The sequence below is a fragment of the Pyrgilauda ruficollis genome, unplaced genomic scaffold (assembly GCF_017590135.1).
Source record: "Pyrgilauda ruficollis isolate IOZ18807 unplaced genomic scaffold, ASM1759013v1 scaffold19, whole genome shotgun sequence".
NCBI lineage: Eukaryota > Metazoa > Chordata > Aves > Passeriformes > Passeridae > Pyrgilauda > Pyrgilauda ruficollis.
The window spans coordinates 879,616-904,641 of NW_024518095.1; the positions used below are offsets into that span (position 1 = coordinate 879,616).

The window sequence follows — 25,026 nt, forward strand, 5'->3', positions numbered from 1 at the left end:
AGAGTGAAAAGTCAAGCAGCTCAATTGTCTTTTTAAACATACCTTAAAGATTTTTACTTTTCTTCATTAAGATTTTGCAAAGTCATGGATTTGAAAAATGTTGTAATTCTATCTGTATAAACGAAAAAGATAAAAAAGCATAAAATATTTTCTACTTCCAGAAGCTTTACATAATCCTAAAGTCTTTGCCAACTGTTATTTTAGCACCTTCAAAAGAGACATGGACTTCAAAATCAGACTCACATTGCATTTCTAATTGAAATCGACCCATATGGGTTCAGTTCTATGTCAAGACTCAGATCAAGCAGAAAAGTTATTATGAAAGCAATGGGAAATCTCTCACAGATAATCATAAATTTTGTCACTAATGCAAGCTCTTTGCAACTACGTTGATCAAATGTGTGTATCTTATGTTTGTGTTCTTGTTTTCACAGTGCATACATTATAACAGACTTCATGGGCATCAGGAATGAAAATTTTATGAAGGTAGCTGCAGTTGGGACTTGGATGGGAGATTTTGTCACAGCGTGGATGGTAAGAAACATAATTACATTTTAAAAAGAGAAGAATATGTTTGTTGCTTTCAAGAGAAAGAGGAGAGAAAATTCAATTTCTCTGACTCAAGTGTTTCAACCCAGAAAAGTAAAAAGGTAACAAATGCATAATGGCAGGTATTCAATTGACAGTCCAGAGGAGTTTCAGTTAAAATGTATCAGGGAGATTTTTTATTTCTGTAAGTGGGAGTTTTGCCATTGGCTTCTGAATGGTGGCCATCCTTTGCTGTGAAGCAGCATCACAACGTGCTATCCCATGAAACAGTGAATAACAGCTAAAAATAAATAATTTTAATGAAAAGAAAGAGAGGAAAAATTAAACTGAAAGATGTAATAGAGAACAATGGAATGAGAGAAGGAAAGCAAGTCAGTTACAAGCCAGGATTTGAAGGTAGTCTGATGTGACTGATTTGTTTTGATCTAATATAGGACTCAGAAAAATAAAATTTTCACTTGGATTATACTTATTACAAAGGAATCTTCTATGTGCAAGCCAAAGATCAGCTTAGTGAAAGAGAACCAGAAAATGACAGCTAATTTTTGGGAACAAAATAAAGCATCTGCACATTTTAATTGTTCAGAAAAAGCATTTCTTAAACACAAAGTGATAAAAAGTGAGTTTAATAGTTTTTTAAGATTAGGTTTTTAAGATTTGTGTAGGTAAGCTTTTTAGCAATTGGATTTTAACAATGTCTTCTACCCACCATATTTGGAACCATACTGCACAACAGACAGAAGGGGGGAAAAAAACATCAAGGAATTTTTCAGGATGTTGTTCAGTGTCCGTGATTTGTCCAAAAAAAACCTGTACTCTGTGAAATGATGGCCATGAAAAGCAAGTGCAGAGAAAATAATTTGTATATGCTTTACGGTAAGGACATCACAGAATTGGTGCCTTGACTAATATTGACAATTAATGTGGATTCTTCTGAATTGGTAATAAAATTCACGGGTACTTCTGAATACCTTCAGTTTGCTTTTTTCTCATGGGCTTCCACACCTTTATTCCAGTGTCAAAGAAGAGATGATGCATAAACTAAACTGAACTTAGAGAGGTCATATACATCCTACATATGTGCCTTAGGGCTCCAGTGATAGATTAAAGACAAGTTGTTCTACATTAGGTAATGGGGGGTTTTTTCTGTCCCTCTTTTCTTGTTGCTATGAAAAAAACTCCCCTGTTTTGTGCAACACTGTATAAAGCATGGAAATGGTTGATTCAAAAAACATGATCCTGATAATTTTCTGGGTACTCAAAGCACTCTCAGGTCTCTTTGACAGTGGAGTCACAATTAGATTGTGCCACAGCAGATTCCTGTGGCAGATGGAGTTATCACTGAAGAATGGGAGAGAGACTAGGAGAAAATATAGAAGTGGTTTGATTAGAGAAGACTGTTCAAATTCATCTGGTTCTATTAGCTTTCAGGAAGAGTAGAGAACATGGGATTGGAGGGTCAATGTGTTTTAGGACATGCTTCGATTGCATGAGGAGAATTAAGAGGTGTAGTGATTGATGTTTAGGTCTTCAGGGTGAAAGAGAATAGTGATATTGCTTCTGCAATGCAAATCTCTAGGCAAAGTATATCAACCAGGCAATGGTAATGACAGTGTTCAAGGGCAGCTAAGCCTGGGAGCATCAAACAAAGCTACTACGATTTCAAGGTCTCTACCTCAATTAGTAAAAGATGAGATTGGACGTGCATGTTGGTGCATGGACATGTACATTGGCACAAATCATGTCCCACAGTGTCTAATTTAAGCAATCCATCTTTTTCTATATGAACAGAAATTGCTGTGTAATTTATATTTGAATTTACTTGACCTTTCTGCTTATAAAGCCCAGCATGGAATTGATGTCAAAGTAATATGAGTCTTTCTGTGGTATTATATTTTATGAAGTTTCCTCATCTTGTTTTGAAACAGAGAAGAAAAAACAAACCTGTAAAGGAACCTTTGCCACCCTCCCATTCACAGCAGTTTATATTTTCTAATGTTTAAGAAGTTTTTTTAAAGAAGTCATCCATCCATACACTCTAAGGCAGAAAATAAATACAGAGACGTAGCCTTCACTGTGTTTGAACCATACTGGAATTAGGATCTTATTCTTTATTTCATTGAAAACTTTGGGAATAAGCAGAAATAAAACAGATGGGATTCCATTTTAAAAATGAGTAATCAATACACAACACCATTACCCCAGGACATTGAGGAGTGGCTTATTAAATCAGGAAAGTGATTGAAATGGGAAAATATGTTTTGGATCACTGTTTGTTTTGGATTGAAAAGACAGAAGTAAGACTTTCTCCACAGCACTTCCTAGCTGACTGACTAGTTTGGTGACAGGATCTGACACAATTTCTAATAAAATTAGCAATATTATTTCTGTTGTGTGTAATGAGAATGGGGCCATGTTATGGGTGCCCAGAACCTTCTCCTTTTTACCTCTGGACAGGAGTGTCTGCTACTAATAAACATCTTTGCTGAAATCTGTAGTAAGTTAGATATTCTGAAGTCTGTGAAGAAGGGAATGGGTTCAGTACACTGACTGTCTCTCTGCACTTTTCGCTCTTTGAAGCCATGGAAGTATATCTTGCAATCTTGTACCTGCTTTGACATGCCCTCCTGCTCCCATAAAAAATGCATTGTCCTCATGGAGAATGCTTTTGAGGCAGACACCACAGATTTTTGCACAGTAGGACACCTTGGAAGAAAGGCTGGATTCCACCCAGACAAACCTATAAACTAGCAATTACAGCTGCCTTCTGGGAGAGTGCAAGCAGGCTGAGGAAGGAGCTGTTTGAGGGCACAATCTCTGATGATTAGAGTGGCCCCTCTGTGAAGATGAGCTACCTGCTGCAGCTGTGTTTTTGTGAGGGACACAGTCCTGAGCATGCGGGCTAAGGCATGCTCAGAGGATAGCTGCAGGAGTGAGTGGGTGGCACTGAAGTGACACAGAGAGCAGAGTAGTGTTGGCTTTCAGACCGTCAAAACTGTTGTTCCCTTTTGGCAATGGCTTTTTGGACTCTACAAAGATTGGCCCTGAGCTGTGAACTACACTCATACACATGGTGAGCTTTGCTTACCAGCTGCCATTACCATTTGCATTAATGACATGTTGCTGCCTACAAACTCTACATACGTGTGAAAGAGGCTAAACAGTAGAAGTTTGGAACTTTTTTGTATCTTTCTTAGACATTGCTTGCTAGGATTATCAGGAGCTGAAGCAGTTGTCTTCAGCCAGTGTCTGGTACTATCTCTATGAATATACCAGGCTGGTCCTCCTGACAAGGGATCCTATTCCTATTTATGTTCTTTCTGAATGGCAATTTAGTTGACATTCTCTTTTCCCATGTTAATTGCTAGAGAACTGGAAACATTTGAGAAATCATTCAGCAGCAGAGACTGTGCCTATTCCTGTTATCAGAAACAATGATAAACTCTAGGGATGGTTTAGTATCTTATTCATCAAACTAGTGTTTACCACAGATGTATCAGCATATTCTTTTCAAAAAGAGAAGCCAGGAATTTTCTCATCACTGTGCTTTAGCAGAGCACTTGACACAATGAATGTGAACTGAATCACTGTAGCAATTCCTGACTGTTCTTTTTGACACCTTTGCTTGATTTCAGTTTGACTTCTCCCTTGTGTGGGATGATGAATTCTTCTGGGACTGTTTCTCTTTCATCATTTTAGCAGATGAATTAGTAGGAAGTTAGGAAGTAGTACTTCCAGCATAGTCTGGATGACAGAGTGAGAGATCACTATTGTTCTGCTAATCCAGTGCTGACCAAGACACATTGTATCCACTTGGATGCATGGATGGATGGATGGATGGATGGGTGGATGGATGGATATAGAGGTAGAGACCTTCTGCCTAAGACTTCTTGTCAGGATACAGCATTGGGATTTCAAAAGTTTCACTGAGTAGTGAATCTACACCTCCCTTTCCTCATAAGTGGAACTGGATAATGACTTCCATACGCACAATTTGCCTGGGCTTCTGTGAAGTCTTTTATGGAAAAGAGTCACTTCATTGAGTGACATTCTGAAATATAACTTTTGGTGAACTGCTCCTCTCCTTGATAAAGATTATCTGATTTCAGGCAAGAAGGATTTTCTGTTTTCTGAGATTTTCAGCATTAGCTGTAAAAGCTCCAGTTTTTCAGCCTCATAATTCCAGGAGAAAACCTCACACTATTTTGTGTTCTGGCTTTGCTAGTTGTGAAAGAAATAGATTTTGTCCATGGGTTTTCTTTTTTCATTCACATTCCTCTGTTAAACATTTTTGTCTTCATCCTCTGGTGAAGAAACTTTCTGTATTTTTCCATTTTATGTGATTAACATGGGCAGTCTTACCTGGGCAGTCCCAGTGTAACCAGTAGAGGGGCCTGTGGCTGGTTTGTAAAGAATACTCTGAAAGGCTGAAGCCTTCCTTGGGATTCTTAATCCTCTGAACATCAGTATTTGACAGGTTTAAATTCATGGTTACTGCCATGCAAGGACACAGTAAATCTGTAAAGTCCTAAACCAGAATGTTTTTCTGTCACACGTACAATATTAAATCTCAGGCTACAACTGTAAAAAAGCTCAGTTCCTCCATCTGGTCAGACCAAAAATCCACCCAGACTACTATGTTACCTCAAACTGCTACTATAAGCAGAAGCCAACCAGGAGAGCAAGAAAAGCCAATAGTATGTGTCAGGGTCCTCTAATGCTCTACTGAAATGCTTGCAATTTTGTGTACATAATGACTCTTGATTTTAGAATTGTTTTGCTCTTTTTGCAACATTTTGCATTCAACTACAAAGAATTTCATCTGCCAGTTTATTGCCTAGGGACTTTCTTCCATAAGCACCTTTCCTAATTCTTCACATCCAGCAAGCCATCATCCTTTTCACTGTGCAAAATTTAATATAATTATAAAGCTTTCTCACCTCACTGCTCATCCATTTTTTGAGGTTGCTTAGGAATATGACAAATAACTGCATCCCCTGCAAAATTCCCTGTGGAACTCTGGTAATGACCTCCCTCCATTGCTAGAGCTGTCTGGCTAACCTACTTACCTTCTGTTCCCTGTCTTTTAATCAGTTATTTATCAACATAAAGACCTTCCCTAAAGCTCTGATTGTTGAGTTTCCATAGAAGCCTGTGACGAGGAATTTTTCAAAAGCCTACTAGAAAATTCAGCTTTGCCTATTTCAAACACATCTCCTTTATCCATGAGTTTTGTTGACCTCATTCAGTAATTCTGTTCTGAAATATCTCCATTCCCATTGTTTACAGAGCCAGGCACTCAGCACTTCTGCAGCCTCAGATATCCCCTCTGCCATTAAAGAGGTATTCTAGCAATGTTGGCTGGCCCTGAAAATGCTGTTTGCAGGAAAGACAAAGTCACAGCTCAGGAGCTGTGAATGTGTGAAAGAGTATGGAGCCATCTTCATCTGCCTTATCAGTGAAAGACAGTGACCTTATTTCCTCATGTTCATCTTACCTCGTCATTACTTTTCTCCGTCCTTTTTCCTCAACACCTCTTTATGACCTGGGCATTATTTTGCAGGTGAAAAAAAAATTAAGCTGTGAGTATTTTGTTTTGTATGTTCTTGCATATAAAAGAATATTCAGCAGGACCTGAACATGGATGTTGCTGTTATGTCGAAGACAGAAATGTCACTGCCTGTGGTAAGACCTATATTCTAAGTATGGGCCTGGATTTCATGTTCAGAGAACATCAACCATAGATACATAACCTCTCTTTCCTGAAATCTTATGTAGTCTATGGATTTCTTTGGCTGAACAGGGAGGCTCTTAAGAAGTTTTTGATATTTTCATGATTAGATGGAATTGTTGAATCATAATTTTGAGCACAGTGACACGTGTCTTCTAAAGTAATTTTTTGAATCTGAGCCCCTCTTGGTAGTCTTGCTAGGAAACACCTTTTTTTCAATTCCCTACTGTACAGACAGTGGACACAATCTAATTGTTGTATTTTAGGATAGAAGTGCTCAACTGCCCCAAATATATTTTCACTTGGCACTTCATTTTGACTTTGTAAATGATGTTATGGTGTTTCTTTATAAAATACAAGCATAATGACCTAATACACTGTACAGTGTAGGGTGAAGTAACGAAGTCCATGCATTACATGTTAGTAAACCCGTCATTTGATGTTATTGTCTGGTAGATCCCTGGTACCTGTAGAATACTCTTTGTGTACTTTCTTCCTTACTAATTTTTGTGATAAGAATAGATGTTTACTTATTGTCATTAAAACATTTTTAATGGCTGGCAATCTCTTGGCAAGAGTTTTAAAAGTATTTGGAGATATTTGCTTTTGACTGTTGCCTCTGTGATCATGACAAACAACATTTATTTGTAGAGTAGGATAGCAAGCTATTCAATGATTTCAAAGTGCTTTCCTTGTGTCCATTAAGAGAGAATATTATTCTTGTCCTCTTTTGCTGAGATGTAACTATCTATGTCAACATTCTAGAGTAACAAAGAGTTCGTTACCACTCTGCAGAAACAAGATTAATTTACCTCTTCATTTTATTTAATCTCAAAATGCATATGTGTTGCTAGGGTAGGTTCACACAATGTGAGCAACATTGATGCTGGAACTGCTATCATATTGATGAAAAGAGCAGACACACTAAATTATTGCAGTGAAAATATATAGAAAATAAAATAACAATGTGACTAAAAAATGAAGTTTACTTTAATACAGGGAAGGACCAGAAAAAAGTCTATGCTAAAAGAAAACATAACATCATCATTAAAAATAATAAAGTTTCCAGAATTTTGTATTTAACATTTAGACTAAAATAATAGCCAAAAATGTTAACTCTTAAACTTACATTATTCTTGGAAAATAATTCTTCTATCCAGGAGAGTCTGTTTAGCAAAGAATAGTGCATAGGTTTATTTCCAAGCAGTGAATAATCCATTTTGATGCACATTACAAGGCAGTTTGAAGAGTCGGGAGTCTTGAATGACTGGCACCTTTTTTAACTCATGCCTCTGTCAGGCTTTGGGCATGACAATTTAGATTATGATCAGTGTCAATCTTCTTGATTGTTTCTATTCCACTGGTATATCAAATGACAAAATAAAACTGTAATTGAATTTGCAAGCATCTGAAGTGCGGTACAGCTAACAACTCTGGTGTTCTCCAGTAGCGGAAATGAAATTGAACTATGAAACACGAACTGGAAGGAGCAAAATGGATGACACCTGCTCCTAAACTCACTTGCCAGGGTTGCACAGAAATGTGACTAATAACATTATTAGTGGCAATATGTTTCTTTCCATTCAGAGAAGCATACAAGAGCCAGTTGCCCTTTTTGTTCACCTGTCTATCTTGTTTTGGCTTTCATTTCTTTTCTTGAAGGCCAGTCCAGTTGCAGGAACATTCTATAGCTATCTCCAGGTGATAACCACAAGTAAATTCATCAGCACAATGGCAGTCCAAATATATCCAGTCATATGAGAGCTGCTAATTTTTTTTTTCCACTTTCTGGGGCATGAATGTGCTCATATCCTGCTCTGCTTCCTGACTGCCACTTAGTTATATAAGGTGGAGTGTGCCTGGTGTCATCTGAGTTCATCCAATCATCCCATCAAGTCAGATTGCACTATTATTTATTCATTGATTGATGGTGCTGCCATCTGTTCATATGCTCTAGATTATAATTATCTGCCTTTTCAAGCTTGATCTTTTTTTGTATTCCCCTCTTACTTTGTCATTTCAGTCCTGACCAGGCATTGACAGAGGTGTTATTCCTGTCTATTTCCCAGCCAGTAAGTCCCTTCAGCTCATTGTTACAGCAGTTACCTTTGTTGATAACCATTTTCTGGGCTCTAAAACATGTGCTTAGTATATCTAGAAGTAAAAGACTCAGGATTTTTTTTTAAGAAGGCCACAGCCAGCTGTACCTCAGAGCTCAACAGTAAGAAATGCAAACCCCAAAGTCAGCCCCCAAAATATCTCCTAGTGTTCTCCAAAGCAGCTACCGACATCTTTCAATTACAAGCAAACATAGTAGGAGTTCTTTCAAATAGGTGTGACATTTCCCCAACTATCTTTTTTTTAAATTTCAATGCTTATGAGCTCATACACATCTTTTTGTGACCTTGTGCATGCTTTTCTTGCAGTCTGGATTCCATCTAAAAATACAGGAAGGGTCATATCAAATATCCATTAGGAAATTCTGTTTTCCAAATATTGTAGAAGTCAAAAGACAAGCTGTAAGGAGAAGATATGTCTTCCTGAAACTCAAATCTTGTCTGATTGATTTGTGTTGTAGCTTCAAGCAGCCATACTGCTATAAATGAGATTGGGGGTCCTCTATTTTCTCTTCCTTGTTGTCATACTCTCCTTTGCTCTTTTTCACATGGAATGGTATTTACTTCTTGATGATATTTATGTAGCACATCTTGAAATATCCTGGTTACATGTATTTAGAAACTGAAGTCAGAGCAGCATATAAATTAAAGTAACAATGCAGCAATTCTGCATTCTGACATGATGTACTCCTTAGAAATGGTGTGAATGAGTGGGTGTCAGAAGTGCTGGAGAAGTGGGACTCTAGAAATAACATGTTCTCACTGAAGATCTTTGAGAACAGATGGCAAATGTGTAAGCTGTTGGAGTCTCTAAGATGGACACTTCCTCTCTGGAACAGTCTGGTTCTGGATGAGATTGCAGCACAAACCTTTTTCACTGACTGGGGGAAGAAAATAATTTTCTTTCTGAAACTGAAAATGAAACAATCACCTCAATATATTGGCTAAGATGTGCAATTAGGAGCTCTATGATAAAATGGGGAGAGATGGTTTAAAAAGTGTTATGAAAGAAGTATTGGACTGACCATGCACATTCAGCTGAAGATCTTTACTGGACTAAATATATGCTGAAGTAAGGCCTGCTGTATCCACAGGGAGAGATTAGCAGCAGATGGCAGTGGTACACAGCAGTACATTTCATTAATTCTGAATTCCTTCAGGATCTGCGGGATGAATTATTAGACACTGTACACAGTGTACAAGGGAAAAAAGAAAAGAAGGATGTTTTATTATGGAAAAAAATATATCACAGCACTCTTGTCTAAAATAATGTTGAGAATGTTGTACATTATCCATTCTTCTCTACGTGGAGGAGCAGGGTTAAAACTGGTAAATTAAAAAAGACACTATTTCTGGTCTTAAATTGCATAATTTTAATAGGTGGGTGTTCAGCTGAGAAACTTTATCTCTGATGCTGTTTTGTAGAGAAAATGTATTTAGAATATGTCCAAAAAGTAATGGCCTAATCACTCAAGCTACCAGAATATTACTCATTTTGTGTTGCATTATGCTTAAAAATGAAAGATTATTGTCACAGCAGCTATAGTACCTTAAATTGTATTCCATGTTATCATAGGTCAACTCAACCCACAATATATCAGCAGAGCAATTCAACAAGTGCTTGAGCAAATACAGCACAGAATTAAGTTTCCTATGCAGTACTGCACAATATATGAATTATAATATGGTGTGTATGAATTATAGTGTGGTGTGAGAATTCTCTTAACAACCCTGCTATAAGCCCTAAATTGAATTGATCAAGGAAACCTGAACTGTAAGTGAAATCACTAGCTCTGTCTTGCATGTATGGAGAAATCTTAGAAACTGTCAAACTTAGGCTTATGATACTCTAGCCAAAGGTAATTTTTTTGATATCATACTTGTCATTGTGCTCAAGAAAGAATGAAAATTCAGTGTGTTCAAATCCAGGTTTTACAGAAACAATCACATAGCTTGGCTTCCAAAAGCTCTTTGCTATCAAAACCCAAGTCTAACTTGGGTGCAATTCTGCTGATTGTATCAGACTTAAAATACACAATTACTTCCTAAAAACTGAGACATTAAAAAGTTTCAATGGAAATGAATTAAAATTCATTGTAAAAGTTCATTTAATAGAAAGCATTCAGTAAGATGAGTCTAATCTCTTCTTGGTCTCTTCTTATTTTTATTTTACATTACTTGAAGTGGGAACTTGAAGTACTTTTTTAATGGATAGAGAGATTGTCGAGTTTCACTTAAACTTTTCTAAGTACTTTTGAAACCTCCATTAAAAAGCTATTTTTGTAATTTCTTACAGTACTACGCTTCTCCAAATCACAAAAGAAATCATTGCCTCCTACACTGGCAGTAAAAAAAAGGTTTTGCATTTTGCAGACACTAGGGATTGATCTTTATAGCAATGCATGGAGATACGTATGCTAATATGCCCCTGTTTTACAATACAGAGCTGAAACAAAGGAAAAGGGGCACGAAAAAAGGGAATTGATGATGGAGCTGAGACAAGACCCTGCTCTCAGTTTTGTATTCATCCCATCCCTGCTCTCCTCAAATCTTTAAGGGAAATTATTCTCTCTACCCACTTTGATGGCAGCATTCTAAGAGGTATCTGCTTCTGCAAAGATGCTGAATTATTTCTCCTATGGAAAATTGCAATGGAATGTATGTGCACTGGAGATACTTCCAGGTGGTGAATACCCCTGGACTGTGCTCCCTTTTCCCCTGTTTTTTTCTATGATGGTTTTTTCTGGGCTCATTTCTGGCCTGTCTTCTCTTCTGCTTTGTATTTCTTTTATAACTTGTATATAGTTTGTATAACTGTACCAAAGGGATGAAGCTCATACTAATGTGTGGCTGCAGAGAATCAAGGCACTTATTCCCTTTCTCTTAACCTGAAGAGGTTCTTTACAATTTTTTTGGCTCATCACATGACGACACAAAATTAGTTTTACCACCCAACACTCTAATTTTGTTGTAAAGAAACAATCTAAGTAGAATTATTGGACAACATAATCTACTTCATAATGGACAGAGTCCTGTCAGGAGCATTATCAGAATGAGGACAAACCATGTAGGTGTGATTACGTTGGTGTAACGCTAGCAAAGGTCCAGCACTAGTACAAGGCACAGCTCAAATTGCAGCATCTCAGTGTTGTATTAGGCAGGACCATAATTTTCAGACTGCAGATATATTTTGCATGTACTTTCTTTTATATCTCATAGACCTCCAGAATATCTATGGCAGATGAGAAACAGGCTTTACACCTGTATGGCTTTACACCTGTATGGCTTTACACTGTGCTTTACTTGGGTCAACACTTGACCCAGAGCATGAAGGTAGGATTTGTGTAACCATGTAGTAGTTTGGTCTCAGAATTTACATTTAAGATTTACATTTGGACAGCTACAGATTTTGATGTTTTATTCTGTGCTGATTTTCTGGGTTGTCTTAGTAACCAATGAAGAGAAAAAGGCCTGCTAAGTCCTTGGACTATATTTGACATTTAAAATTATGCAAAAAAATCACATTGTAAAACCACTTATTTCTGTCCACTGGTAAAAAAGGAATTATAAGGCGACTCAGAGTTAGATATTTACCTTCAGGGTATTAAGGTTTTGTGTCCTGGGCAAACCCAGGACACTTATATAGGAGATATAGAAATGCCAGAAGTTGTCCCACAAACCAGCAGAGTTAAAACATGTAATGGTTTACTGTTAAGCATCCCTTGGGAATTAAGGAAGGTAAAGGAATACTTACAGAGTGTCAAGGATTTCCTGATGAAACATTAAAAGAACTTCACATAAAGTCAGAGGTTCATGCAGCAGTGAGTAAATTAAACTATAACACAAATAAGCCAGCAGGAATCCACATGCAACAGCAGTGTGAAATCAAGGATTGTATGGACAGTAATGTGAACAAGCATGTCAGTGTATCCTCCAGAACTTTAAATTTTGCCTTGAAGTTAGGAAAATTGCTAAGAAGAAATGTTATTTAAGTTATCTAAATTTCAGGACATATTTCAAAGGATATCGGGCATTAATAGATGAAATTATTTGTGCGTGCATGTTTTCCTGAAAGAGAGCCTTTCTTGTGTTCTGTTGTTACTGATACAAAACAGCCTTAATCTTATAAGGCAATTGAAGGCAAACAATTATGACTAAGCTGATCTGTGGCCACAGCTTTGGTTCATTGATTTCCTCTGAATTTCCTGTCCTGTAGTGATTTCTATGTACTTTGTCATTGGTGTGACCAAAGGCAGACTGGGCCAGTATCATCTACTGAGCTTGTTCATACTTTGCTAACCTACGATTTTTATTGATTGAACCTATTTACAAGGTTATCTTATGCTAGTTGGTAGATGAAGGACTATTAAATGAGTTGAGGTAGCATGAAGGGCCTGAACCAGCCACATGATGCTCAAAGCCAGATACTTGGGAATGATTTCAGAAGAGATGCCAACACTGGCTGACTATTCCTCTGTGAGGTTGTATCTCTGGCTTCTTGTCTGGTCAACTCTACACACCTTCTTTCTCCTTTGGAAATGCATAGAGATTTGGAGCTGAAAATATGGTGTAGTGAGATCTCCAAGCCATTCTAACATTACATGGTGTTGCCCTGTTGGATTATTGAAGACTGTCTAGCACTCACTGGAATAAAACCTTGTATTGCAAAAATGAAATCTGAATTACGAACAAGTATTACAAAAATCCAGTTATTTGACAAGAAGGGGTAATAAGGAAGGTATTGAGAATTTAACTCTAATGTGGGGTTTGTATTAAAAGCTCTGAAATCTAACCACTGAATGATGCTGTCTCTAATTGTTACCTCAGAAATCAGCTTTTTCTTCTTAAGTTTCCTTTTTTTTAAACTCATTACTTGTCATTAATTTCAAATTGTAGATGCTAAAAAAGGATTGTATTTTTCTATGCTTATTTCTGTGTGTCAGTATTCTGGGATATTCTGAGTGGTTCCCAAATATCTTTTATTTCTGGTTCTGCCTGTCTCTCTTCCTGTTCTCATCCTTTCTGTGCACCACACAATATCTTAAACTCCTCATATTTCCTTCTGTCTTTGTCATTTGTTCATTCTGAATCTCTTGCCCAGTATTTTTTCACTGAACAGCCTCTCACATTACACTTCAGTTCTTTCACATGGAATTACAATTCTGACCACTTAATTAATTATGACTTAATGAATCTATTAATTTATTGTACTTCTCTCTTCCGTGTTTCATTTCTTGACACCTCTGTGATGTAAAAAAGGTACTGAATGGTTTTCACTGATTGCTTGTGTGGGGTTTTTGCAAACTGTACAATGCTAAGGCTATGCTGCAAAAATAAACATTAGCGCTGACTGAATTTTTTAGCATTAACAAAATTGCTTCACTCTCCTCATGTATTACGGGTAAAGGACTAAGTCCTGCACACTCCCCCATGCTTGCTGTTTTCTTGTTACAATAATAAACATGATGAGTAGTCTGTTTTGATGCTCAGAGTGGACAGTGTACAAGCTTACAGCTCTCACTGGCACCAAGGACTGTCCTTGCTGTGCAGTCCTGATGTGTATTTTCTGATATCTACATACTCCTCCTCAGCCCAGGAGAGACCTCTCAGTCAAATGGGTCAATATTATGTAGAAGGTTGAATCCTTTTTGCTGAGGTTTTAATCAGTGCCCCACCAGACTATACAAAATAAATAAAAATTAGGAGATTTATGGGAATACAGTACGGGCGTGACCACAGCAACCTGCTAGCCAGTTCTAATGGCTATACTTTATTAATCCTGTTAAAGGAAATTGCAGGAGACAGTGTAGGCTGAATTAACCCTGGCTGTAACTTTTACCTGTACAGAATGGCATGAGGTGGGCCTTGGTGAATTTGATCCTTCCTCTGGTTAAACTACATCTTTACACATGCTCTTAGTAATGAAGCACAGATGCTGGTGGCATGCATTCACTGCAACATGGTAATGTAGGACAGACTTGTCAGAGAAAATTCAGATTGGCTTTAGAAATTTTGATTCATTAAATAAAATTAATTGCTAAAATCATAATGCATTTCAGAATAAGGTGTAAAATTGCAGCAAATGATCAGGTCATTTTTGGAAGAGGAGTAGATTCAATAGCTTGTATGTAAATAAAAATAAATTCTAAAACTTATTAGCAGCACAGGAAAATGTACTCACTTCACTGCATTAACTTGTGGACAGTTCATTGATAAACATCACCAGGCAGCAAAACACTTCAACATTACAGAAGCACTCAGTGTGCCACCCATGCAGCTGTAGCTTGTGAACCTCTGTGCAAAGTGTCTTAACTATCACCATTAGTACTGATAAAGTCAGAAAAAACATTTTATTACTGATGGCGTTAGAGCCAAGGTATTTTTAAAAGAAAAGTCTGATTCCACCTGCGCTTTTTTAATCATTTAACTGCACCCTTATAAAAACTAGTTTGACAATGTGAAAGTGATCATCCCACAACTCTTACAGCAGTATTTGTGTAAAAAGTAGTGTACAGATCAAGCCCACAAACCAGTAAATTTGGAAGAGGCCTTTAAAAGTTTTAAGGGAGCTCCCACTCCTTGTGCTGTAGCACTAGTAGCTGCTGCTATGGTTTCAGTTCACTTAAAAACATTGAATCCAGCCCCCAGCATCATTGAATGAGGTCACTTGAGAGAAAAATTGAATTATGCATTGTGTTTTTAAAACTTTTTGAACTTCAAATGTTGAAGAGCTCACAGTCTATTCTATACAGTACACTGAATGACTTCAGAGAGCAGTGTTGGTTTTGTTCTTGGGGTTCTGCTGCGGTCCATAAAGCATTTAGGCAGTGTTTTTGTAGTGTATGATGTCAGAAATGTAATCCCTTGAGTGAGTGATATACATTTGTATTCATGCCAGGTCATCTTATTACCCTGAGGTTTTCACTCAGTCCAGTTGCTTCCACCAGCTGACACATCTTTGAACTCTGTGCAGCACTTTTCTTCAGTAACACCCATATCTCAGTTAAGGATAAAGTCTCAGGACTGAAGTGTGACATCGTGATAGTATGAAAAGAGTGTTAAAAGTTCAGTCTCATTCCTTATGATCCTAATAACTGTTTATGACAGCCTGTGCTATTTTTCTTTCAGATGCTGAGAACACTTGTTAAAGTGAGTTAAATTTTCTGAGACTGAATGTTCCTTTCCTTTTACAAAAATATTCAAGAGGATATTTTTCTGTCCATCTGAAGCACTACACTGTTTAAAACACAGCACTTCTAAGTGGGCTGCTTTGAATTTCCTATCACTGTTGAGTTTCCCAAAGTAAAAGTACCTTGTGGGAGAAGGAAAGAGAAGTGTCATTACTGGTGGTAAGGACCATTGTCCTTCTAGGGAAAGAACTTAAATTTTAATTACCGGTAACTCTAATCCAGTGAGCAGGAAATTGGGAAGAATGACTTGAAACTCACTTTTCAGTAATTTTTGTTGACCTCAATAGAGGATACATTTGAGACAGAGTAGGTAGGCAGTTTTCTATGCTTTTTTCCTAGTCTAAGAACCACAAAATAAGAGCAGTTATTAAATTATTAGACCTCTCACTTTTTGTGTCTATTTTGTATTTACATCTGGCAAATATTGTACACTGAAGACTGGTATCCAATCTAACCACCCATTTTGCAGTTTGGTGGGGAAGAAACTTACTTGTGGAAGGTCTGAGGATTTTGGCTGGTGAGATTTAGTAATTTCCTCTTTTCCTAATGGTAGCACTCTCATCAAGATTTAGCTTCTGTAAAGTTAGTTCTTCTGCATTGCTGAGCTTCTTCCCTTGGCTGACAGCTTCATTGTTCCAAGGGAACAGAGCTGTCAGAAAAGGTCATCACTGCAGAGGGGATGGAAATCTCTCAAGTACCTGAGGCCAGTCCCACAGAGAGTTTTGAGGACCACAGAAATAACCTCCACCTGGACTCTGAAATCGTGAGGGAGCTTGTGCAGAGAGCAGTGTGCCAGAATGATGCATTCACAGTGGCTTGTGTTGCTAAGCAGACTAGCAGCTGCTTTTGTAGCAGTGGGAGTTCTTTTCACAGTATGTATTTTTCAGTCTTGGATACTATGAGATGCAGTAATCAATCTGGAGGTCATACATTTGTGGATCCCTGCTGCCAAGTCTCTGTCAGATTGATTCTGAAGAGAAGTATATTTTTCAGTACTTCATTCAACAATAAGTTGATGTTTAGTAAGGTGGCAGGTTTTCTTCATTTCTCTATGGTCTTTGTTGGGAGTGAAGAGGAAGAAGTAGTAGTTTGACAGGATTTAGGAGTAGTTCTTGTATTCCATCTATCCCATACATCTTCAGAATACTCAGTTTCCATGGGTACAGCATGAGGTTTATGGGTTCCCCACTTTGCTCATAGGATGGCAGCTGTTGACTAGATGATTAAGAATTTCCTGTTAAGAACTGCAGTTCAAATTTATCTCTGAATTCATGTCTGTGTAACTAAGGAACAACAGCCTGTCTGTAATCTGAATGTTCTCTGTGCTACTCAGTGTTTTCTTTATCTTTTAATTTGCTTGAAAATAGCAACTAAGTATTTATATTAAAGGAATTGGTGCTTTAAGAAAAAACCCCATGTTTATCCTTTTTCTAAATAAAAAAGAAGAGATTCAAAAGCATGTCTGACAGCTAGACTAACTACTCTGTGCAAGCAGTTTTCATGTCATACTCTTGAAATATTTTTATCCGGAGCAGTTAACAAGACCTTGAAGAATTATTCAAAATCATGTTTCTGCAGAGAATGTATTGCCCCATAGATACTGAATAAAAGGAAGAAAAGACATTACTATCACCTCTGACATTACTCTAGGATTCTATGGATGTTCCTGCACTGGCTTCTGTTGGTAACAATAAGCAAATCTCTTATTTTCAAGTATTTGTGCACCTTACTGATTTTGTAGACAGCCTACCAACCCTTCATTCATCATAAATGTTAAAATCCAGGAGAAAGAAGTTTTTGTGAAGGATGCTCATTAGAAAGGACATGAAAATTCAAGGTAAGGAATCTGTCTCCTGTGCTATGTTCAGCAAGCCAACCTGCTAACTTATGCATTTCCCTGCAGCACCTATGTGCTACTAATGATTACTGCCCGTGCTAATAACTAAAAGGTGTTACAAGCAATGCATGTAACATTTTCACTTTCATCTGGTAGTATGTTGCAAGTATATTTTGAAAAACAAGAACATGGGAGTAAGAAAGTCTAGCCACAACACAGCCATGTGTGTTAAGTTAGTTATCCAAGTCACCCCATTGCATCTTGGTGTATCATGTTATAATTCTGCTGCATTTTCTTGCCTTGCCTACAAAGATAAAGCTCGGAGAAAATTAACTGCATCTACTGAGGAATTCAGTAATAGGCCCAGAAGAATAATAAAACTGTGTTTAAGTCAACAGCTTAAAGGAAACAGCTGTGCAAGAACAATGGCTTTTGAAACAGGGTGAATCTTGACAGAAGCTCAGATCCCGTATATTTCAGCCTTGTTCATTTGTCAGCATAAAGGCAAGATAAAACCTTGTGGGATTAAGTAAACTCCATAGCTAAAAATACTGTTTGACACTGCTTGTAGACACATGACAAGCCTACAAAGATAATATATTGGTAGTCTTTTCATCTAGAAAAGAATATGTTTTTAAGAAGGATGAATGCCTTTATTGAATTTGGATTCAAGCAGTGTAGTATTAGTACCTTCAAGTAATTTTAACCAGATGTTGCATTTTTCTTCTTTTCAGACTTTACAAATACAGATGGTAAGGAAATCATGCGTGAAATACTTCTAAATAGAACCTTTAATTAATATTTAGAAACTATTTTGCAGTTGGCATGATTTCTAAAACTTTTTGTCTAATTTTTTAAACTGTGACCCATGATTGGAATTTAATTTAGTTAATTAAGATTTTTTTAAATTTTAAATTCTGTATTTCATATGTACTTTCCAGCAACTTTGTAGCATACCTGTTCCTAAATTGAGCATGCCATCCCCATTGATGCCAATTGTGCTATATGCATTACATGTTGTTAATGAGGAGCAGTGACAGGCACCCAGAATGTCAGATCTGTAATTTGTGTCAAACAAATCTGAAGAGAGTGCAATAAAATGGGACAGGAAAGTCTGTGCCTTTTGAAGGACAAGAATGCAGGCAGAACAATAAAGTCTAGGCTGAACTCTGTTCTCTTTTAGGTGGATATAGAATAAGGGTCCTTCTTGCCATACAGTCACATTAATAGAATTGTCCTAATCAGTGCAAAGGAGAGCAGAATTCAGCCCTTTCTTCCTTTTTCATGGTAACTTTCCACTGATATTGGCAAGATGCAGTTCCTGACTCAGACCTGCTGTTAACCTTCAAAATGAGCAGAAGGTATTTTGGGATCCCATGTGAATCATAAACTTCTCCATTTTCATTTTTGTTTGGAAAAGGCATTTCTATTGCCATGTCTAGAACAGCTGAGACTTTTCTTCCACATCAAACATCAAAATGTTAACTTCACAAAGGGCAGTTCCAAAGAGGTATGTTACACCTTTCATGCATGTGCAACATCCTGCATTTTTTTGGGAAGATGGGAAGATTCTCACCCTTCAGTAGGTATCTGGATGGTGAGCCATACTTCCATTATCTGCTGTATTTGCAGCACCTTCTTACTAAAATCCCAGCAAACAGAAGGAAATATGTTGGTTTTGGCAAGCCATAGCTATACCTCATCAGTCCAGGTGTGTGAACCTCGCTGCTCTTAGAGGAATGAAGTTTGCACATTTATAACTGCAGGTATAAAAAGATCACACTTTTGCCTGGCAGATTGGCAGCAAATTGGTATGATGGTGATGCCTTGAAGAGGGGTCAAACAACATTGGTGTTTATCAATCTGAACACTGAGAGCTGAGTCAGAGCTTGAGGGTATGTAGGAGCAGAAAAGTACAAATGTAGTTTGAAGCTTTTACCATCTTGTAATGTCCATGCCTGGGACTAGGGATCTGGGCCAAGAAATACTGTTAGCTTAAAAAATTATTTTAAATGAAAGTCACATTAGATTGTTTTCACACAGAAACAAATATCATGTGTCTGCAAAGACAGCTTCAGAAAAAATAAAACATGTTCAAAATATGCCCATAATTTAATATTTACTATGATTAAAAAGCAATGAAATCTCCAGTATAGCAAACTGGTAGAGCTGTCTGAGCTTTGAACTGAAGAACTGAAATTAAATGGGCTTTGTTCATTTGCCTTCCTTAACATTTCCATGTAGCTGATACTGCTTATCTGTTTGGTTTTTTTTATATTTTATCCTCTGGGAGCTATAAAGCAGCATGTTCTTATTGCTATGATGATGTGGAGGCCAAACAGAAGTCTAGAAATGAAGATGGTTGTGGCCATGCAGAGGCCATCCTTAAATGGCCTCTTCAGTGTTCTTTTACCACCCATCAGTTTCAGATGTTACAACCACACACGAGTCAGCAGAATGGCTCATAAGAACCTTCTCCATCAGCTTCAGTACAAAGTCAGCTTAAAATGGTGCCAAAAGCTTTGTTATTTAGATCTCAGGGAGCTAACAATAGATTTTAAAGTCACCAGTTTTATTCATAAATGGAAAATTGTCATGAAACAATGTGAGCTACAGGAATCTGCTGCTAGGCATGTTCCAACTGACAACTTAATCTATTCCTAATTATTGTTCCATAATATTTATTGTTATGTTTCTAATTTATAGTGCAGTTAATGAGAAAGGAGCATAGTCAGAAACCACAGGACTTATTTTCAAGATGGAATTTTGTTGCTATCACACTACTAAAAAGAAAGAAAATATGTTGCAAGTTACTTACCCATAAAACTTCTAAAGTCTGCTAAAATAATTATGCTTAATGATATTTCTCTAAAGAGTGACCCACTTGTATAATGCTAATATGTACAGGTCTAGTAAAAATAGTGCAAGGATTTAAAAACCAGAAACTTCTTGGATCAGAAAAATATAGAATGAGAAAGAAGACATGCTCAAACTAATCAAATAGTCTAACAACATGTAGAAAAGCAATAATGATCAGAGGCAAAAGGTATTTTAGTTCTAATTCAGTATCTTGCTACAGCAGAATAAGTACTGTGAAATATTTTATTCAGGGCAGCCATATGTATGATGTTTGTACTGACTGGGCATTCTACTGTAAAAATAGTATAGATGTGTAAATACTATATATTTAGAATGTCATATAAGAATTTTGGAAGAAAAATGCCCTTCATAAATAGCACCCTTCAGAAAGATCCTGCTCAGTGCTCAAATGAGGACTTTTAGGATGCTATGGCTTAAAAAACATATGTAAATATGCCTTGGTTTGCTTGTGCATGCCCTTTTACCTGATACTGATTTTTCCATTTGAACTGCTTGGTTCTTTGCTTCAGTAACATTTCTGCAGCACAGTATCTTCAGCACTTTGACAGCCTGTTTTCTAGAAACACTTTCTTACTGCCCATTTCTGTTTTCTAGCATTTTGATTTATTTTGGAAGTGAAAATTGCAGTGGAGTTGTGGCAGTGTAGGGACAATGCAGATTGCCAGAAAGTTGGCCTACTTTGAACTTTCTCACAGTAATATTTATAATATTTTCTCATATATAATAAGAGAAATAAATAAATATAAATATTTATAGAAAACAATTTTATATAATATATAAAATATTATCTATTAATATAAATATAAAATATTTATATTTATAATATTTTATAATTCCCCCAATAATGTTTTAAATAATTTTTTTAAACCAGAAGCATCAAGGGAGAAAAACCCATGGAGGACAAAATTAATCTTTGAACTTGTACAAAAAAAGTCTTAAGCCTTGAGATCCTTTGTTTATTTATTAGGTAATGTTCTTTCATTACAGGAATGGGAAGATATTCAGTGAGACAAACCGAGGATGGCACACTGCTGGGAGGCAGGTGGCACTCAGGACAGTAAGAGGGTGGTAGATAGTCCAGTGTAAGACTTCCCTGCCTTTGAGACTGGGGCAAGAGCTTGAGCCTGGGAATGCTGATGCATTTGACTTTGCAGTCTGTAAACTGTAGACTGTATAGTCTTTGTGGCACTGGGATCTATGTCCCGGCTTGATTTTTTCAGGGTGTTAGTCTTTGCCAGTCAGATCATAAAAGCACTGAGGACAGACAAGCAAAAGTGCCTCTCCTTATGTATAAATTAATATTTTTGTACTTGCATGTGTAGTCACTAAAAAGTGACTACCACTTTTATGTGTGTTATTAAGAATTCACCATTAAAATAAACTAATGTAATTTTAAAAACTTCAATCCATCAAATAATTTGTTTTTCCAAAAGCCTACGTTCTCCTTTTTCTCCTTGTAAAGGTGCTTAATATAAGTATCTGACAGAGGAAGTATGCATATATGTAGATACATATGTATTATATATGACACAGGAAATCAAACACCCATTTGCTGTTTTTATGCTACCTTGATTGTTACACTGAAACAGCTAACAAATAATCATGTTTCTAGTTATTTTAATCAATTGTATGCACCAGGTTACAAGTAACAGCTATAAATATATCCTGTTTACCATCACTGGTAATTCTCAGCTTTTTTTTGTTGTTTTGTCTTGGGCTTTGTGGGGTTTTTGGTAATTGTGTCAGAAATGAGAAAACAATTTTACTGAAAATTATAGAAATATTGCTTTTTAATAGTGACTGTGCTGTAACTTTCAATAGTAGCCATGGCTAAAGAACTGAGACTGAAGAATCTGATTCTGCAGTCAGCCCTTCCATAGCCTGATCCCCAGCTTGCCTGCAAATTCTGTGTATAAATTGTTTGCAGGATTGTCCCAGATATTTCATAGCCTTATTTTTGTATTGAAAATGATTGGTCACAGACACATCTGTGTGGAAAGCCAGGGATAGGTGGCTCTGCAATACAGGATTCAAGAGCTGTTCAGATTTATGTCCAAAATTACTGGAACCCTGAAGTTTTGTGGGTGAAGTTACATTACCAGAGGTATCTGACACAGAGAACCTTTGTTCAACAGTGATTATTATCACCTCCCTGTTCATAGACCAGTACAGAAGAAGCCCTAGTGAATCACAGTTGGTAGAACATCATTCAGAACAATGAAAAAACTCAAGTCTTCTCATGCTAAACTTAACTGAGCTGCTGACTGCTGAGTGCAGGATTACTACATAGTTTAACTTATTTGCCTAGTAACTGGAATGAAATATTCACATGGTGAATCAGTTTACCTTCATTACTTTTCATTTGGCATGGAAGAAAAAGAGTAGCAAATCCAAATTTTCAAAATGAGCATAAGAAGCACAAGGGTGCGCAATGCATAGATGTCAGGCCTGGGTCATATAAATGAAAGCAATGTGTTGTGGTCCTTCAAAATTAATCTGCCTGCATCTCAGGAGGCCAAAGCACATTAGATCAGCTGCCTGTGTACTAAATCGAAGTGTGTGTAGGTGGCATTGCAGTCCACTGAGAAGACACACTGGCTTGTATTGGTTCCAGTTTAGAGTTTTCCTTGCTGGGCTCTAGCATTGCTCCATAGTGGACCAAAGGTTTTTGAAGACTTATATAATAAAAGTCTCTTCACATGTTTATCCAATGAGATAGTAAATCTCATTGGATAAAATATCCAATATTTGGATATTTTATCCAATGAGATAAAATTGCTCATAAATCACTAAGCAATTTTCCATTGCTCCTCTCTGTTTTTTCAATGATTCACATGACAGCACTGGATTCTGTGTGTTTTGATGATATTTAAATTACTCATGAATGTGAAAAATCTACAGACTACTCAAATTAGGTGTATATTATATTTAATAACTTCAGGTACTATCTAATTTCTGCCTGTCTCTCAAGCATATGATGACACTGGGGTCTTAGATGTGAACTTTCTGCTCCTGGAAGTTGTGTCTTTGGTCTACCTTGGCTTGGTTCTTGTCCTGTGGGTTGGTAGTTTGTCTTACTTGAGCAGTTGTTTGGATTCCCTTTCAAAAATTTCAGTAATTAATAGCCAATCTGAGATGTCCTATGAAATATTCTAGTACCTGGTTTAAAGATGTAGTTTTCTTTAATCTAGGGATAATCTACCTGTCAGTGTCAATTCTTCCTTCTTTTGAAGGAAGCGTAAGAGCTCTGAATTGGACCTCCATTCTTTTGCAACTACACATTACTATGTCAATTTACTAAGCTTATTTCAACTCATACTGTCGTTTTTGGTATTTCATCTTTTCCACACTTCTTACTCTCTGTCTTCCATCTCACTCTCTTTCTAGAATCTCTTTCAGTCATCTTTAACTGTCTATTTTCTTGTTTCATTTTTCTATCAAAAAATGAAAACCGTTTTCAAAGCTGATAAGGGTCTTTATTAAACTTTGGGTTTGCATAGGATTCAGGAGGCCCTGTTGCAAACTAAAATGCCTGTATATACTGTATTTTTGCATGAAAAATGCTTCATAGTAGACCTAAGGTCATATCAATTTTAGCTAATCTAGAACTGTAATCATATTTCATTATTCATCTGTTATAAAATGGTTTTGCCAATATACAGAGAGGAGCTGCAATTTTAATAAAACTGTTTACAGACATTACTGGTTTTCAAGCATATATAGATAAAGTTTATATGCTTATATAAATAAACCTTAAAAATTCTGTTCCAGTTTTTCAGTCAACTGACATGGACATTTTCATGAGATTCCTGCTTATGTGACAGAAGAAATCAGGGAATGTGTATTTCAGCTTTATACATTATACATACACTGAGCTTCACCATTTATATTTGTCATTTATGCTTGAAGTGGTACCACGTTAATTCAGCTAGGTAGCAGTTAAACCAGCAGTATGCCTCCTAGGTTAATATCCACCTGGAGTAAAATGCAAGTGCATCAGCCCAAGCTTGGTTTTCAACAGTCTTTCAAACTGGAATTAGAGTGGAGCTGTCAGGTACAAGGTCACAGTGCTCTCATACACATGGGACTGTCTTTCAAACTGGAATTAGAGTGGAGTTGTCAGGTACAAGGTCACAGTGCTCTCATACACATGGGCTACATGGTCCCAGGCTGAGTAATTTTAAAATATTTTTTTTTTTGAGCAAGGATTTAGGATTAACAGTGAGAATTCAGAGGCATCAAAACTGTAGTCTAAGGACTGGTTCAAAGGTGACCTAATGTAGTCAAGGCAGGGAAGATGAAACTTTAGTAAAACAGAACACACATATTTGATAGAGAGGTAATATAATTTAAAAAAATCAGGTGTAGATATAAATTTATTTCAACTATTGCAGTAGTGGATATCCAGTAAAGACAGTAACTTCATCTTTTCCCAGTTAAAATGAATTTTTTGTCTCATATCACTTGAGAATATGTAGTTACTATTTGAGAACACTAATAATCTAACTGAATTTTTGCCTTACAAAGTCATAAGGTAAAGACATAATTTTTTACAGTCATAAGGTAAGGATATAAATTTTTAAGTCCTTTGTTTATGCTTAGAGAGCTTTTGTTTCTCATTCATCAAAAAAAATTTCTAGAAGATATTAAGAAAATACGACGTGGGCTCTGGAGGACAGATTTACATTTCCCCAGAATGTGGTGGTTCCCTCCTTCTGCTGA

At 36.8% G+C, this 25,026-nt stretch overlaps 1 protein-coding gene across 3 annotated transcripts in view; it reads left to right on the forward strand.

The window, feature by feature from the left end:
- The window catches only part of TMEM117 (transmembrane protein 117), a 179,782-nt gene that overhangs the window by 73,968 nt on the left and 80,788 nt on the right, over positions 1-25,026 (forward strand). For all 3 annotated transcript variants that reach the window (XM_041465644.1, XM_041465646.1, XM_041465645.1), the window contains exon 4: positions 435-534. In XM_041465644.1, the coding sequence (XP_041321578.1) occupies positions 435-534 (100 nt within the window). The remainder of the gene's footprint in view (positions 1-434; positions 535-25,026) is intronic.